This window comes from Condylura cristata, unplaced genomic scaffold, assembly GCF_000260355.1.
Source record: "Condylura cristata isolate star-nosed mole 26May11 unplaced genomic scaffold, ConCri1.0 scaffold00027, whole genome shotgun sequence".
Taxonomy (NCBI): Eukaryota; Metazoa; Chordata; class Mammalia; order Eulipotyphla; family Talpidae; genus Condylura; species Condylura cristata.
This window is the reverse complement of record NW_004567128.1, coordinates 27,991,673-28,008,162: the sequence shown is the minus strand read 5'-3', so window position 1 is coordinate 28,008,162 and position 16,490 is coordinate 27,991,673. Positions and strand designations below refer to the sequence as shown.

General features: G+C 50.4%; 1 protein-coding gene across 1 annotated transcript; it reads left to right on the top strand.

The window, feature by feature from the left end:
- Positions 1 to 4,888: 4,888 nt before the first annotated feature.
- On the top strand, positions 4,889 to 12,130 carry SLC38A5 (solute carrier family 38, member 5). Its single transcript, XM_004689994.2, has 15 exons — positions 4,889 to 4,920; positions 4,998 to 5,073; positions 5,495 to 5,610; positions 5,702 to 5,775; positions 6,459 to 6,551; positions 6,690 to 6,768; positions 8,535 to 8,617; positions 8,907 to 8,965; positions 9,066 to 9,203; positions 9,390 to 9,469; positions 10,006 to 10,106; positions 10,325 to 10,440; positions 11,154 to 11,298; positions 11,392 to 11,495; positions 11,959 to 12,130. The coding sequence occupies exons 1-15, from the start codon at positions 4,889 to 4,891 to the stop codon at positions 12,058 to 12,060; spliced, it is 1,398 nt and encodes a 465-aa protein (XP_004690051.2). The 3' UTR covers positions 12,061 to 12,130.
- Positions 12,131 to 16,490: the final 4,360 nt, after the last annotated feature.

Sequence of the window (16,490 nt, the reverse complement as noted above, 5' to 3'; positions counted from 1 at the left end):
GCCATCTTCCCGGAAGTCCAAACTGACTTTTAATAGACGGTAGGAATCCCAAATGTCACACAAGGGTCTGCTTTACTAAGCCAACAAAAGTCTTAAGTGACCCTGAGAAAGGGCTCTACTTTGATGAACTAACAAGGCGTTCTTATCCCTGGCACAGCCTCAAGGCCTTGGTCACGCATAAGGACATCTGTTCCTTCTAAAGCAGGCTGCCCTGCAGTCTACACAGCCAGCTCTCCCTTTCTCTGTTTTCACTCCTGCCAGCATGTGTTGAGCACCTGCTGTTTGCTGTGCCTTGAAATGTAGCTGAGCTATGTATGGGCTGCAGAGCTCAATGAAGTTCCGCCCTCCCTTCAAATCCTCTCTGCAGAAATAAATATAGCAATGATGAGAATATGACACTTGATAAGTGACACTTATTGAGCACCTGTGGTGTGCCTAGTGGCCGTGTGTGCCTGTGCTGGACAGTGTCGAAGGGGAGCAGAATGATCACAGGGGGAAGCTGCTGCGGGGAGGTGGGCGGCATCTATTTACTGCCCGGGCAACACTAGTTCTTTGGACAGAACACTTCAGACTTTTCTTGAAATCTACACACCTGCCTAGAACCACCCCTTTTCAGCATGTGCCAAGGCCTCTGCCAACAGGTGTCTCTTTCCCTGGCCAGCCTGTGGCACAGATGTGTAATGGCTCTGGGAGAGGAGGTGAAGAAGGGAGAAAAGTCGGGAATGTGTGTGTGAATATGTGAGTGAAGACCCCAAGTGTAACTCATCTGCTTGTACATGTTCTTAGTCACAAACATATATGTGAACGCCACATGTGTCTTCCTGAGTAACTCACCTTACAGCTTGGAGTCTGTTCAATTCATGTGTTTCCTTTTTGGCAAGTGTATGTGTTGCTACTGTGAGCTTGTGTATTCATGCCTAGGGGCTGACTGTGTGTGTGTTCCTTGGGCGTGTGTGTTTCCTTTGCAGTGCTTGTGGTGATGAGTGTGTTTATTTCCCTTGTGTTTGTGTGTTTCTTATGTATGTGTGTCTTCTCTGCCACTGTGTTCTTGATGAGTGGCTGTAGGTCTGTGTCTTTCTTTTGGTGTCACCGTATATGTCACCTGCTTCCTCTCTACGTCCTCTTTATGTTGCTTTAGGGGAGTTTTCTGGATTCCTTCCTTCTACCTAGTAAGCATACTCCCTGCTTTCTGCAACTCCTGTATATCTGTTCCCTGCACATTTCTTCTCAAATTGAATGTATGAATTGCTGTGTACACACAGCCATGTGCAGCTACTTGTATGTGCAGCTACTTGTTTGAATGAATTGTGTGTGTGCTGTGACTGCAGCTTCTCTGTGCATACGTGTTTTCCTCTTCTTTTGGCCAGAGCTGTATGTGGTCACAAGTTCACATGTGAGTTCACATGCATAGAGGTATCTTCACTGAGCCTGAATCGTGGCCTTCAAGGCTGTCTGAAGTTGGAATCATGTGTGGGAGACACTGGGTCCGTGTGGGATGTTAGCGGTGTGAAATTTTATTTGTGTGTGTGTGTTGTGTCCAGCCGTGAACCTGTGAGTGGTGATGTCCGTGAGTCTATAGTGTGTCGTCACTCTGTGCTGATGAGCGTGTGACTGTACTGTGGCCTGGGCTGCCTCTTCAGTCTCTGTGTTCCTATCTGTCAGCCTGTTTTCTCTGCGTGTAGCTGTATGTCTGCATGCACATGTCTTTATACTTCTGTGGGTGACAGGTGGGTCAGCCCTCATCTCTGAGTCCCTGGATGGGGCTGTGATCCTGAGTGTGCAGGAGTTTCTCTCATGCTGTGGGGAAGTAAACACCTCATCCCCCGCCCTCCACCAACTGTGGGTGGGGTGGGCGTGGGGGCACCTAGGCTAGCTTTGAAGGCCCAGCCAGCCCCTGGCCTTTCCGGGAATTCTGTGCTCCCTGTGGGGGGTGGGCAGGCGGCGGAGGGGCCCAGACAGAGGCTTCTCATCCACTTCGACCTCCAGCAGTCCAGTCTCCAAGTTTGCCCTGCCTGATTCCCTGCAGGAGATGCATGCCTTCCCTGGGGTAGACATACCTGTCACACATCTACATAGGAATGTCCCGACCCCCATAAAAGACAGACAGATAGTGGGGTTCCTCAATTGGGGTGTGGACAAGCCCTACCCAAGGCCTGGGCTGGGGTCCAGGACTCCAGGGTGTGCCCACTGGCAGATGGTGTGTGTCCACAACCCCCACCCAACCACCAGTGTCCTCCTCCCTGCCTCCCTTGGGGGATCACTAAGATATAGAGTCCTCTCAGTGCTTTTTAAAAAAAGATTTATTTATGGATACAGAACTGAGTACAGGTCAGACGTGCAGTGGGGTAAGAAGATTCACCAGAGACAGAGTGGGGAGCAGAACAGGTGGAGTGATGAAGCACACTGCTGAGGGGAGCAGCGGGCGGGTCAGGAAAGGTCCACTGCGCCATGTGGATCACCCCCTTGGCCGGCGGGGTATCGCTCTCACTCATGCTGAAGTGGCTGCAGCTAGCTTCTTAGTGCTGTTTTTTTTTTTTTTTAACATGTTGTGCCACCAGGGAAGGCCCCCTCCCTTAGCTCTATCTGAAGTCAGCCATAGTGGCCTGGCTGGGTTGACTTAGGGACGTGCCCCGTTTCTGTTCCCAGGTCTGTCCATTCACTCTCTCTTACTTTCTGCCGGAATCTGACTGTCTGGGCCTGTGCTCACCTGCCCTGCCCAGTGCCTCTCTGCTTCAACCAGCACCTTTGCCCCCTTGCCTGTAGTAGTGTGCCCCGACCTCATTTGGAGGAAGTGTGTGGCGCTGTCTGCCAGCCAGCGGTGTCTCCTGTGTATTGCTAGGCCTGCCTGTTACCTTCCTCCAGGTACTTGCTTCAGACTATCCCTGCCCACCTGTCTGTATCTGGGTTTGCTCCGTCCCATAACTGCCCCTTTTGTCTGTCTACCACCCCCACAACCTGTCTGTGTTTCTGTTCCCTGTTTGTTCCTTTTTTTCTTCCTCCTGCCTGCCTGCGAGCATGTGTCTGCGACGGTTTCTCCTCTGCACCTCTTCCCGCCATCCCTCCAGTCCCGCCTTGCGTCTAGCCAGTCAGTTCCTTTTGTCGCCTGTCCCTCTCTCTGGGTGTGGATCACACTCTTCATCTTTTTTCCAACCATTTCCCGCTCCACCCCCACCAAAACCCCGCACCAACCTCTGTCGCCTTCTACGTGGGCCCAGATGAGGCAGGGCGCCCGTCCCCTCCCCCCACGTCCTCCTAAAGTCTGAAGAATTAAAATTAAGACTTCTTCCTAGAAAAAAAAAAAAACGCGGGCCAGATGGGCTAGTGCGCGGGGCCCTTGCTGATTAGCTCTAGAGTCGGTGCCGCGCTGATTGGCTCCGGCGCTGGGCGGGGGCAGGGTCCGCTGCGCGGGAGCTGCCGGCTTGGGGTGAAGGAGCTCTAGTCTTAGTTGCAGGCTTCTGGAGCGGAGAGGATCGGGGACGTAAGGCGGGCGCCGGGGAGGGGGCGCTCCGGAGACCCCGAGGCACGAGGCGGTTCCCGGGAGAGGGCTGGGAGAGTCCCTGGAGACATTTTTAGCACTAGCGGGAATTGAATGGGAGGGGGAGTTCTTTGGGTACCTTGCTCCCAGGAACTGAACTCAGGAGTAGGACGGAGTCTCTAGAGAGTGTTCTTGGTTGAGGATGGGGCTCCTTGAGAGCTTACTCTGACCTGGCGAAGGGATTCAGGGCTTGGCCAGTGGGTTTCCTGGAGGCAATTTTAGCAATGGTGGGAGCTTTGATGGGGATTTCTGACATAACTCTTTGCTGGAAAGTGGGCTCAGACTGGGGATTTCTTCTGAGACGCTCCATGCAGAAAACAGGGGCTCCAGGCTTGCGCGGGGATCGCAGAGACATCCCGAACCCAGGAAACACGTTAGGCCCTGTGAGGGGGCTTTGATGAAGGTCTCAGGGAAGGTTCATCCTCAGGGACGGCGAGGGGAATTTAGGGCTGGCCAAGTTCCTGAGATCTCAAGTCCAGGAAGGATATCAAGTTTGGAAATGTCTCCAAGATTACCTCTCCCACAAGAGCAGCTTAAGACTTGACAGGGGTCCTTAGGAAATACATCTAGTTGCTAGAAGGGGGGTTAAATGGGGGCCTCTGGGTCACTTCTGTCCCTGGAAGGGGACTCAGTTGGAGGAATTGTCTTTTCCTAGTAGGATATTCAGAGTTGTGGCAGAGAGCAGTTTGCAGTGTTAGGGGCTGGGGTCTCCAAGCCTGCTCTCCAGCCCCCCTCCAGCACCTTCAACAGGTTGCATCAGCTCCCAGCTCTGGCTCTGGGCTCCGGCAGGGAGGAGGGGTGGGGCAGCCGGCGACACGTGGCCCTGTGAGGCCGTGAGTGGCCACGCATTGAGGGTGGAGGGAAGAGGGGGTGTGCGGGGGACTGGTAGGAAAAAGACCGGTCGAGAGACAGATTGAGAGAGACAGAGTGAGTCTAGGGTCTGAGAGAGCCTGTCCGGCTTCCAAATGCTGTCTCATCTGCTGTGTGTGTGTGCGCCTGCACGTGTGTGCATGCATCTGTCTCTATTTCTCTGACCTCTTTTTCTGTGTCCCAGAGTAAGGATTAGTGTCTCTCCCCCATTCCCTTCTCTCTCTCTCTCTCTCTCTCTCTCTCTCTCTCTCTCTCTCTCTCTCTCTCTCTCTCTTATTCTTGACTCCCGTTCTCTGCATTTATCTCCCTGACCCTTTCATCCCTCTGTTCCTGTTCCCTCGGCTCATCTCTGTATCTGTCCATCTCTATCTGACCCTTTGCCTCCCTTCATCTGGCTCGTTTCACTTTGTGGCCCCCCTGTTCCATCTCTTACTCACTCCCCCCCATTTTTCTGCCTATAGGATGGAACTACAAGATCCAAAGATGAATGGAGCCCTCCCTGTGGGTGCTGCAGGGTGAGTCAGGGACCTGAGGGGATGAGGGCAGGGGTCTGGAACACCCTTTCACCAGCCCGTCTTCCTGCCCTATGCAGCTATAGGCAGGAACGTGAGGGCTTCCTGGCCAGCCACGACCCTGCTCCTGTGAGGAAGCCGACCCAGTTCATGGATGTGAGTGTGACCCTCAGGGTCTGCCCTGGCTGCACCTGGCCCAGCCCATCCCCCCACTGGCCCCTCTTCCCAGCTCCTGTGCTCCTTGGCTGCTTTCCGCCCTAGCTACTCCCCATCCTCAGAAACTCTGCTTTGCAACTGTTTTGCCTTCAATAGCCACTCAACCTGCCCGTTTCTGTCCATTTCTAGCTGCTCCTCTCCAAAGCTTCTCTTTGTTTTTTCCTTCCCAGCTCTCTCTCTCCCTGGCTTCTCCTGGTCTTCAACTCCTCTTCCTTCCTAGTTTCTTCCCTCCTCCGGTCATCCTTCCTGGGCTTTCCCCTGCCCCAGTTACCTCCTCCTTAGTCTTTCCTGGGCCCCAGCACTGGTCTCCTTACCTGGTCCCCCTCCCTATGTGTGCCTGGGTCCTGCCATTTACCTGCAGTTCGAGGGGAAGACATCGTTTGGAATGTCGGTGTTCAACCTCAGCAATGCCATCATGGGCAGCGGCATCCTGGGGCTGGCCTATGCCATGGCCCACACAGGGGTCCTCTTCTTCTTGTGAGTTCATAGCATCTGGGGAGAGGGCAGGAGGGTTGCGGGGCAGGTGGGAGGGCTGAGGGCCAATTCTGAGTCGTGCCATCTACCACAGGGTCCTGCTGCTGTGCATTGCACTTCTGTCTTCCTATTCCATCCATCTCCTGCTGACCTGTGCTGGTGTTGTTGGTGAGACCCACAGCCTGGACCCTGGGCCTCACCCTACCCCTTTGGCCCACAGACTGGATTCCCATCCAGAATTCAGCTCAGACCTGGTTCCCCAGGCTCTCGACCACCCCCTAGACCTCAAACCCAGATCTCAACCCAAACCCCAGATTCTGGAACCATCCTGAACCCAAATCCCAAACTTAGGACCTCAGGCCCCATCCAACTCCCTGGATTCCAGGCCCCAGGCTACACCCGACATTCAGACCTCATCTAGGCTCCCAAATCCCCAACTCCTAATCTTCAACCTCATCCCTCTGTTTAGCTATCATACCCCATTACTCAGACCTTCCCACTCCAGACCACTGCACTCCACCTGTTACCCCCACCCCTCAGTCTCTTGTCCCCTCTAGCCTGGCCCCATGCACTGAAACCCCTGTTCCTAAACCCCCAACTCCCAAACTCACACTGCCCTAGTGCTCCAATGTCATTGCTCCCCTGTTTCCTGCTAATGTCCTTCCAGTCCCCAAACTTCTCTCTGGCCACACATCCACCCCTAAGCCCAATCCTAACCGCCTCTATTCCCTGTCAATCAGACCCCCAGGCCTCAACTCCCCAGCTCCTAGGCCTAGCTCCTCACCTCTGGTCCTCAGGCCTGGCCTCCTGGATTTACAACTTGTTCTTCCCCCTTCGCCACCCCTCCCTAGGTATCCGAGCCTATGAACAGCTGGGACAGAGGGCATTGGGGCCTGCGGGGAAGGTCGTGGTGGCCATGGTCATTTGTCTGCACAATGTTGGGGGTGAGCATTCTGAAAGGTGGATGGTCATCCTTGGGGAAGAGGGTGGCTTGAGGTGGGCTTCCCCAGGCTGGGCTGAGGAAGGTAGGGTGGGGGGATCAGGTGACTCCTTCTGCTTATGCCTCCCCGCCCCCACACCAGCCATGTCCAGTTACCTGTTCATCATCAAGTCCGAACTCCCCCTGGTTATTGGCACCTTCCTGCACATGAATTCTGAGGGGTGAGTGAGCAGCACCCCTTGGCAGGTCAGAAGACCACAGCCTCTGCCTGAGGTCCAGCTGCTGCGTTCAAGTCTGTGCACAGCAGTTCAGTCAAACTGTCGGTTCCTCGTGTCGTGATGCCATCAGTGTGTGTGGCTCTTGCCCTGACTATGGGAGTCCAGTAGGCCACAGGTTGATTTTTGTGACTGTCATTCTGGCTGATTCTGTCTCGTGGCTCCATGATCACCGCTGCTGACCGTGACCATCCCTGTCCAGTAGACTTTAAATTCTGTGGGTTTGAATCTGTGACTGCTGCACTGACAGGTTCTTTGTCTGGCTAGATGGTAATTGACTCCAGTTGTGTCCGGTATAGTGCAACTCCGGGTATGTGTGTTTGACATTTGCTTACGCTGACTTCCCCTGTCCAACTGATTCTGTTTGATTCTCGGTCCATCGGGCTGACTGAATCTGTCTGATTGTAAATGCATGGATGCTTTGGTGACTATTGCTCTGGCAAATTCTCTGGCTGTGTGGATGTGATCCTTGACTCTGACTGTATGTGATCTCTGTATGGTGGTTCCGGCCATTTATGTTTTACTGTTCTTCTGAGTATGCATTTGGGGGACTGTCTGATTCTTGATCCACCTGCTGGCTGAATCTGTTTGGTGGTATGTGACCACTGATTGTGTCTCCCATTTGGATTGATTCTCACACCATCTAGGTAGCGCACAGACGTGTGGCTAGGTGTGTCTAATAGTTCTGATTAGCTCCCACTGTAGATACAACCAGTTGGTGTGCTGTTGTTTATTTCTGTGTAACTGTGCATGAGACAGAAAGTGTGAAGGCCTGTGAGTGTGTGTAGTAGGCACTCAATAAAATTCTTTTGAAGGGGGCCCTCCCTGGTGGCACAGCGGGTTAAAGCACTGCACTAAGAAGCTTAAGCCACTTCCGCATGAGTTCGATCCCTGCCTGCCCCGGAGGTGACCACATGGCGCGGCAGACCTCTCCTGACCCGCCCGCTGCTCCCCTCAGCAGTGTACTTCGTCGATCTGCCTGTTCTGCTTCCCACTCTGTCCCTGGTGAATCCTCTCACTCTCCGCATCTCTGGTCTGTACCCCAGTTCTGTATAAAAAAAAAATAAAAAGGAAAAAAATTCTTTTGAAGGAATGAGCAGTCAGTTGTTTAGCTGATTCTGTATTAACTGAGTGTGTTACCTGAGCCCCTGTATCTATTGGCAGGACATATCCCACTCTTGCTCTGAGCTTTGTTCCCATGGTGTGACCAGCAGACTCATTCTGTGTCTGTTTCAGTCTTTGGCTTTGTGGCTTGTGACCTTAAGGTTTAATAAACCCTAAGTTGTTCAGCCTGACAGGTGTGTGGTGGACTTTTTGTCTGGGCCTGTATCATTGCCTGTACTAGATTACTGGACTTTTCTACCTCTATATGCCAGGGCCTTGGCTTGGTCTTTGTCGAGTCTGGCCCCTCTTGTTGGACTGGCTGAGCCTGACCGATTTGGGGTATTTGCCTGCTTGCTTGTGTGTTCACTTGGGAGTCTGATGGCTCGGTTTTGTCTGATGGTGCAAGTGTTTTCAGCTCTGTCTGGCCGAGTCTGACAGTCTGGCTTTTTCTGTCAATCCTGTTGTGCCATTCATTGCTGTGACCATCTGAATAATCTCTCATGACTGAGGCTACTCGTGTCTGGTGACTTCAAGCAGAAATCTGTCTGTCCATGTGCCTGAGTTTTCTTTGGCTGATAGCCAGTCACTGTGTCTGTCTGTCTCCCTAGGGTCTGGTTCCTGAAGGGCAATTTCCTCATCATCATTGTCAGTGTGTTCATCATCCTGCCCCTAGCCCTCATGAGACATTTGGGTAAGAGGCTTCTGCACCCATCATTAGATAGTGGGGTGACAAAGGCAGCCAGATTGAAAGAATCCCCATTTTCATGGGCCATAGAATGCCTGGGAAGGGCTTGTTTGACGTGGGTTGTAGCAGATGGATAGAGTTTGCTATGAGGGGAAGCTGGTCCAGGTGGAAGTAAAGGCTTGTACAAAAGTGTGGCATTATTGGGGTGAGGGAGCCTTGAAGGTTAGGCTAGGGGTTTGATATCTGTGGCCGGGGTTTCCTTGATTTCTGAGGCTCTGTGTATTGCCCCCTGCAGGCTACCTGGGGTATACCAGTGGGCTCTCTCTGACTTGCATGCTGTTTTTCCTCATTTCGGTGAGTGTGAGACAGAAGGGCATGGAAAAGTAGGGTGAGAGTTGGGCCATTGGGGTATAGCCTTCCTTGCTACCTCCCTTCCCCATCTGTCCTCTCCCAGGTCATCTATAAGAAATTCGAACTTAGTTGTCCTATAGTCCACAATGAAACAAGAGTGGAGGATCATAGCCCCTCAGACCCTCCCATCCAGGGTCTCAACAGAAGCTGTGAGGCCCAGATGTTCACGGTTGACTCACAGGTGGGTGTGCAGGTGTTCAGGGCCTTCCCTACACTCAGGTCTCTGGACCTGGCATAGTGCTCAGAGCGGGGCCAGGTATTGGGCATCGTGTCTAACTGATATGGAGGGCAGTAGTAGGCTCGGGGGGGGGGGGAGGAGGGATAGAACCCTGCAGGATAATCTCATGTGCTTGGGCCATCCCCCCAGATGTTCTACACAGTGCCCATTATGGCTTTTGCCTTCGTCTGCCATCCTGAGGTCTTGCCCATTTACACGGAGCTCTCCCGGTGAGTGGGAAGGTGTGATAGGCCAGCTGATAGGGGTGATAGTTAGAATATGAGGATCCCCACAGCAGTCCTGGGGTCCTAGCTTGCTTTTGCCTAGATTGTGCCAAGGGCGAGGTTTGAGGGGTTCAGCAGGTCTTAGGAAACTCAGGACAGTAACTGTTTGCTGACTGGGGTATGAGTATTCTACTTGCATTCAGTCTAAGTGTGGATGGATGGAGGGGGTGGTGTGTATGAGTGGGAATGGGGAGATGGAGGTTATGAATGGACAAAAGAGGAGGTGGGGCTGATATGTTGGGGGGATTGGGTGGATGATCAGAGAGAGCAATAGGATGGGAGGGAGAGGCAGTAACAGTCAAGTGGAGGGGAGAAGCAGGGATAGTTATCTGGGGTGACATGTGGGTGGATGGAGAAGGGGAGGGGGAGGCAGAGATGGGCATCCCAGTGTATACCTCAACCCTGGGGGGAGGGAACACTGGAGGACGGGGGCTGGTTTTGAGGGGCCTGGGCATGACAGTGCCGTGACCTCTATACCACAGCCCCTCCAAGCGCAGAATGCAGGCCGTGGCCAACGTGTCCATTGGAGCCATGTTCTGCATGTATGCGCTCACAGCGACCTTTGGATACCTGACGTTCTACAGTGAGCAGGGCTGGGGCCAGGGTTGGCTGGGAGCTGGGCTGGGAACCAGACCGAGGGTGGGGGCAGGAATCTAAGCCTTTACCCTCCATGCCCTTGGACCCACCCATTTCCAATGTGTACAGTGCGCGTGTAGACCTCATCGCCATGTGTGTCTGTGCAGTCCTGGGGCGTGGTGCTGCTGCGCTCCCGCCTCACCCTCCCTCCGTGCCCCTTGCTAGGCAGCGTGGAAGCAGAGATGCTGCACATGTACAACCAGCAGGACCTGCTCATCCTCTGTGTGCGCCTGGCTGTGCTGCTGGCGGTGACTCTGACTGTGCCAGTGGTGCTGTTCCCTGTGCGTGGGGGCGAGGACATGGATGGGTGGAGGGTGGAGATAGGGGGAGGTGGGTGGATGGAGGAGATGACAAGGATGGCAGAGACAGAAATGGCAAATTGAGAAGGCCACACAGAAGAGGGACAGAGATGAGATGGAACAAGAGTGTTCAGGGAAGGTGGAGGCATAGACAGACGGACATTCAGAATGAGGAAATGGAAGGACTGAAAAAGGTGGAAGCAGAAGTAGTGAGATGCAGGAGGACGAGGCTCTCATGTGAGGAGGGGGGCTAGGAGGGGGCGCTCAGATGGGGAGAGGCAGGGGCTCAGACAGGTGGGAGGACATGTGGGCATTGAGCAGCGGGAGATGCAGGGACAGTCGGATGGAGGCAGAGGCGACAACTTCAGACAGAGCAATAGGATGGGAGGGAGAAGCAGTAACAGTCTGCCTCCATCCGACTGTCTGATCAGCCACCTAGACCTCCAGGGGTGGAGGTCTAGGTGGGTGATCAGACAGGAGGAAGAGGCCTAGATTGTCAAATAAGGGCAAGACGGGTGCTCACTTAGAAAGTGGAGGCGCAGATGGGTGATATGTTGAAGATATAGTCAGATGGAAAGTAAATCGGGCATCTTAGAGGGTAGAGCTCCTCGGAAGGTGGGGTTGAAGATGCAGTTGGCTGCCTGGGGAGGTGACCCTTAGGCCCTGACACATGGCTCACCCTGCTCTGGCTACAGATCCGCCGGGCCCTGCAGCAGCTGCTCTTCCCAAGCAAGGCCTTCAGCTGGCCCCGTCATGTGGCCATAGCTCTGATCATCCTTGTCTTGGTCAACGTCCTTGTCATCTGTGTGCCGTCCATCCGCGACATCTTTGGGGTTATCGGTCAGTACTCCCAAGCCCAGCCCCAGATCGTGCCTAATTTGAGACTTGCATCCAAACTTACATTGACTCCTGTCCCCGCTGCTTGTCCACCAGGGTCCACCTCAGCTCCCAGCCTCATCTTCATCCTTCCCAGTGTCTTCTACCTCCGCATTGTACCCTCTGAGGTGGAGCCCCTCTACTCCTGGTGGAAGATCCAGGTGCGCATTCCAGGGACCAGTGGGAAAAGAGGGCGGGAGTTCTGCAGGATGGCGGGAGATAAGACACATTCGGAGATAGGGAGCAGATGGTCTCGCATAATTAAGGAGACTGTCTTGGGAAGAGGCTGAGCAGGCAGCACCAGCGGGGAAGAGCGTGGGAGCACTTAGAAAGGGGCTGGCGTAGAAGGAACATTCTCTAAACTCATGGAAGGAACACTATGAGAAGAGGGTGGGGGCACTTTTCAGGGAGGACAGAGGAGTATACTCCCTGGAGGGTTCTCCGAAGTTGGAGGGACTCATGGGGGTGCGGTTGGGGGGTTGATTTTAAGGAAGGAGGGACACAAAGAATGGTCGGGGCTGAATGGGACACTCTCTGGAGGGGGTGGGGGATTTGAAGGACATTCCCAGGAGAAGCTTGGCCGGGGACAGACCCTGTTCTGTCTTCTTGTTCTCTGGTCCACAGGCTTTGTGCTTTGGCATCCTGGGGGTGCTCTTCATGGCGATCAGTCTAGGCTTTATGTTTGCCAATTGGGCCACAGGCCAGAGCCATGTGTCTGGACACTGACCACGCCCTGCCCAGCCCAGGCCCCTGTGCACACGTGCCTGTGCATGTGGAGGAAGATGGGACCACTCTCCTGCCTGGTGTGTGGAGGTGGCTGTGCCCAGTAACATGGCAGTCGGAGGTAGGGGCTTCAGAGGCTGCGGAGTGGTCTACTTCCCTTCTCCCCAGGGATGCCAAGCTTGAATCACGGCCCTAGCCCCAGCCCCAACCCCATGGGAGGAGGAGGAAGCGTTAGAGGAGGTGGATGCCAGGTCCTGGGGGAGCCCCTCCCCAGTCTTGTCCTTTCTGTCTCCTCCTGGCTGAAGCTGTTTGTCAGGATTACCCTTGAGCTACAGAGGAGAATAAACTTACTGATTGCAATGCTGGCCTCTGCCTTCTGTTCTGTTCCTAAGACTTGGGGAACCTGCCTACGTTGAGACAGGGGTCAACTGAGACTGAAAGTAGGACGTGCCAGCTGTCATATACGCACTCACTTCACTCCTTCAGTAACTCAGTACTCAACTCAGATTGCATTTACTCACTCCTTCACCCAAGAAACAGCTACAGAGAGCCTGCTGGGTGGTAGGTGCTGTTCTAGGGTCTAGATACAGCAGGGAATGAGGTAGGTGATCATCCCTGCAGTGGATGTTCCAGCCACAAGAGTGGGCAGACTGTGGCTCACAGGCTGAATTCAGCCCCCCATCGTTTTGTATGGCCCCCGGCTAAGATTGGTTTGCACATTTCCAAATGATTGAAGAAAGTCAAGAGTAATTTGTGGCACTTGAAAAACAATGTGAAATCCAAATTTCAACGCCTGCAAATGAAATTTTACAGCAACACAGTTACACTTGTTCACTTTCATGCTTCCTTTGTGCTGCAGCAGCAGAACTGAGGTGTTGCAAGAGACCATGTGGCCAGTGAAGCCTGAGCTCTTCACTATCTGGCCCTTTCCAGAAAAAAAAAAAATGTGCCGACCCCTGATCTGGTAGAAAAGAGAAAAAGAGAAGTCATTTCTCTTCGGAAGTATACTCCTCTGTCTCCGAGAGTGCCCCCCACCCTGTTCTAATAGTGCTCCTTCCATTAATTTGGAGGAAAATGAATATTGGCAGTCAGGAAGGTGTCGCTGAGGAGGAGAGAAGGAGCCAGATCCGACATCGGCTAGAAGTGATTATTTAGTCACGTTCCAGGCAGCGGCAGCAGCAAGCACAAAGATCCAGCGGCAGGAACACATGGCAGGTGTGGAGGAGTCTGCGTGGCTATTTTGCCCTGCCACTGGCAATATATGTGAGGTCAATTTTACCACAGCCATGCCAACAGCCTGAGTTATGAAAGTCATAAATTTTTACAGCTAAACTTAGGCTTATTCAACTCATAGGAGAAAATAGTACTGCTGTTAAAATTCACGTTTCTGAAAGAAATTTTCAAATGTTTGAGATACTTATCTTCTCATATCATTTTCTGCATATCCAGACCACTACGCATAAATAAGGCTTTCTTCTCTCCATATTCAGAAATAAGATAGTTGTCTGATTAAAATACATTATGTTCTTTGATTCACTCGTATTCATTCCTTAGTGTTCCTTAACTTGAGCCACTCCCCAGCTTGCTTTTTGATAGTATTGCTAACTTGAAATTCCAGTGCCTGGTCTTAAAAAGGCAAGTCTTCAGATTTATCAAGAAATGCCACAAAAAGACAGTTGAGAAACAATGGCCTATACATTCAACCTTAGCAGGCATTTCAAAATAGCGGACAAGCGATGGATCGCATAATGTGCAAGGTTTGACAAGTGTATCCATTTGGAAAAAATAAAGATTAAATTCTCACCCAAGACCACATGAAATAAATTTGAAAAAAATTAGGGGTCTTAATGTGAATTCATAAAGAACTAAAAGAACATCTAGGAAAATAAAGTAAATCTGGCATAACCATTTCCTGGCATACCAAGTCAATATATAGTAAATTTGACATTTAAAGACATAAAAAATAAAATACACCTCGGTACATATACACAATGGAATGTTACTCAGCAATCAAAAAAGATAACCCCATGCCTTTTCAGCAACATGGATGGAGCTGGAAGGGATCATGCTTAGTGAAATAAGCCAGAAAAGAAAAGAAAAATACTGGATGGTTTCACTCATAGCAGGTGTATAAAGGACCAGGGGAGAAAATAATAAGAATAATGAACAACTATATACCAGAGACATTTCGTGGGGGTGGGGTGGGGAATGGGCTCAAAAACTGTGGGGGGAGGGAAGTTCACTGGACAATAGTGATGGCACATGGGTGATTGCATCTGAAATGGAAAAAGGCACAAAATGATGTAAAAACAAACATACTAAAAAATAAAGTACATCTAAGTCAAAAGAATGTAAATAACCATTTGAAAGGTAAATTTGAGGGGAGATGTTGAAATATTGTAAAGGAGGGGAAAACGTCTTTAGCTGTTCAGATTCTTGGCTAGTGCTCTAACGAAGGCCAGATTAATAAAAGAAAAAAGAAATGTATTAGCATGCATATTTCATATGTAGGTGGAAGACACTCAAGAACTGGTAACTCAAAGTGATGGTGAGAGTTGGGTTTATATAGCAACTTGAGGTGAAGCAAAGGAAAAGGGGTTTGGGGCTTCTGAGTGGTGGAAGCCAGTTATGGGAGGTGACCAGAAAAGTGTGGTAAACAAGGGTAGATTTGTTATGCATATTTAAGTGGGTTCTCCATTGATATGAATTTTTTTTTTTTGGTAATTTCATCTCCCTACCTGGTACTGATAGGGATATACACTTAAAATGGAGATTTCCTTTATAAAATGAGTTTTCCTTATAAAAGAGTAACTTCTACTTTGTTTTCAGAGCTTTTGTGTCTGCTGTTTCTCAGAATAATCTGCTCAACATAATCCTTATGCCAAGAGACATATTTTGGGGTGCCATATTCTGGTCTCTTACACTGTGCAACAGATTAGAACTAACTATCCCTAAAATATGACAAAGTTTTTGCAAATCAAAAAAAAAAACAAAACTGAAGCAACCCAATGATAAAATGTGTTCAGGTAATAGCACAAGGGATTAAGAACTAGGGAACATGAAAGACAAAAAATGAAGGATGGAATTCAGAAGTTTCAATATTCATTTGATAGGAGTTGCAAACATGGGAAATGGAAAGATTGGTGGACAGACAATAATTGAAATAATGTTCTAGAACATTCTGAAGAAAGACATGATCTTCAAACTGGTTAAAACCACTAAATTCTGAGCATGACTAGCACATGCATAAGCACACACACACACACACACAAATAAATTTTCTAGGACAAATATAAAATTCTAAAGGACAAAGAGAAAATCCTGGAAAATCCCAGAGAGAGAGAGAGGAGTAAGAGAGGATATAATAGAGTTCTCCAAAGGCTGGTATCTTTGAACCTAAATTTCTATATTCAGCCAAGATAATATTTCAGAAAATTCATCACACACATACCTTTTCTAAAAGGATAATTAAGGTCTATGATCCATCAAATAGAAAAAAAAAATGAATTTAGGAGGAAAACGAAGGTTCCAGTAAGCAGTGGGTGGGTGGGATAAAATCTATTAAATCTAAATAAGTTTTGATTAGAAATGTAAAGAGTTACAATCCTGAAGGGAAATTCCAGTTAATGTACACATGGGAGGTGAGGGGAGGCACAAGAAAGAAAAGTTCTGTGTTGTTTATTGTGCCTGGTGGTGCATTGGGTTAAAACAGCATTAAGAAGCTATCTGCAGCCACTGCAGCACTGAGTTCAATTCCCAGGGAGCAGCAGACCTCTCTTGTCTCGCCCACTGCTGAGTGTTCCCCTCAGCAGTGTATTTAGTGTATTTCAGACGATCTACCTGTTCTGCTCTCCACTCTGTCTCTGGTGAATCTTCTCACCCCCCACCCCACACCTCTGGCCTGTACCCCAGTTCCTGTATGCACAAATAAATAAAACTTTTAAAAAAGAGATGAATACAGAATGAATGTATAATAGTGGAAACTCTTGTCAAATTGTCACTTCTCAACTTAAAGCTGGGTAATGTGTAAGTCACATAAACTTTCTGTATCCTAGAGTAAACTGGAGATAACTATGGTATCAGTTAATTGGATTGCTATAATGATTAAGGGAGTTAATATATGCGAAACACTTAGAATAGCACTTGTCACATGGCAAGTGCAAGATACAGTTTCGTTTTTATCATTGTAGTTGTTAGTCATGAGTTGAAATAGTGATTAAAATGTAAAAAGGCATATCTGGTTCTAGATGAAGATGGTGAAGCAGTAATAGCTGCTGGCTTCCTCCCCCAAACCCAATTCTACTGATGGGACAGAAGAGGTTAGCAGGTGGTTGAATTTCAGAACAATTCTAAGCAACTAAACTCCTGATTGTTTGGTCCCCCCGTGGGAGATGACTACTCTAGGGTGGGAGAAGGTCAGACACCACAGATGG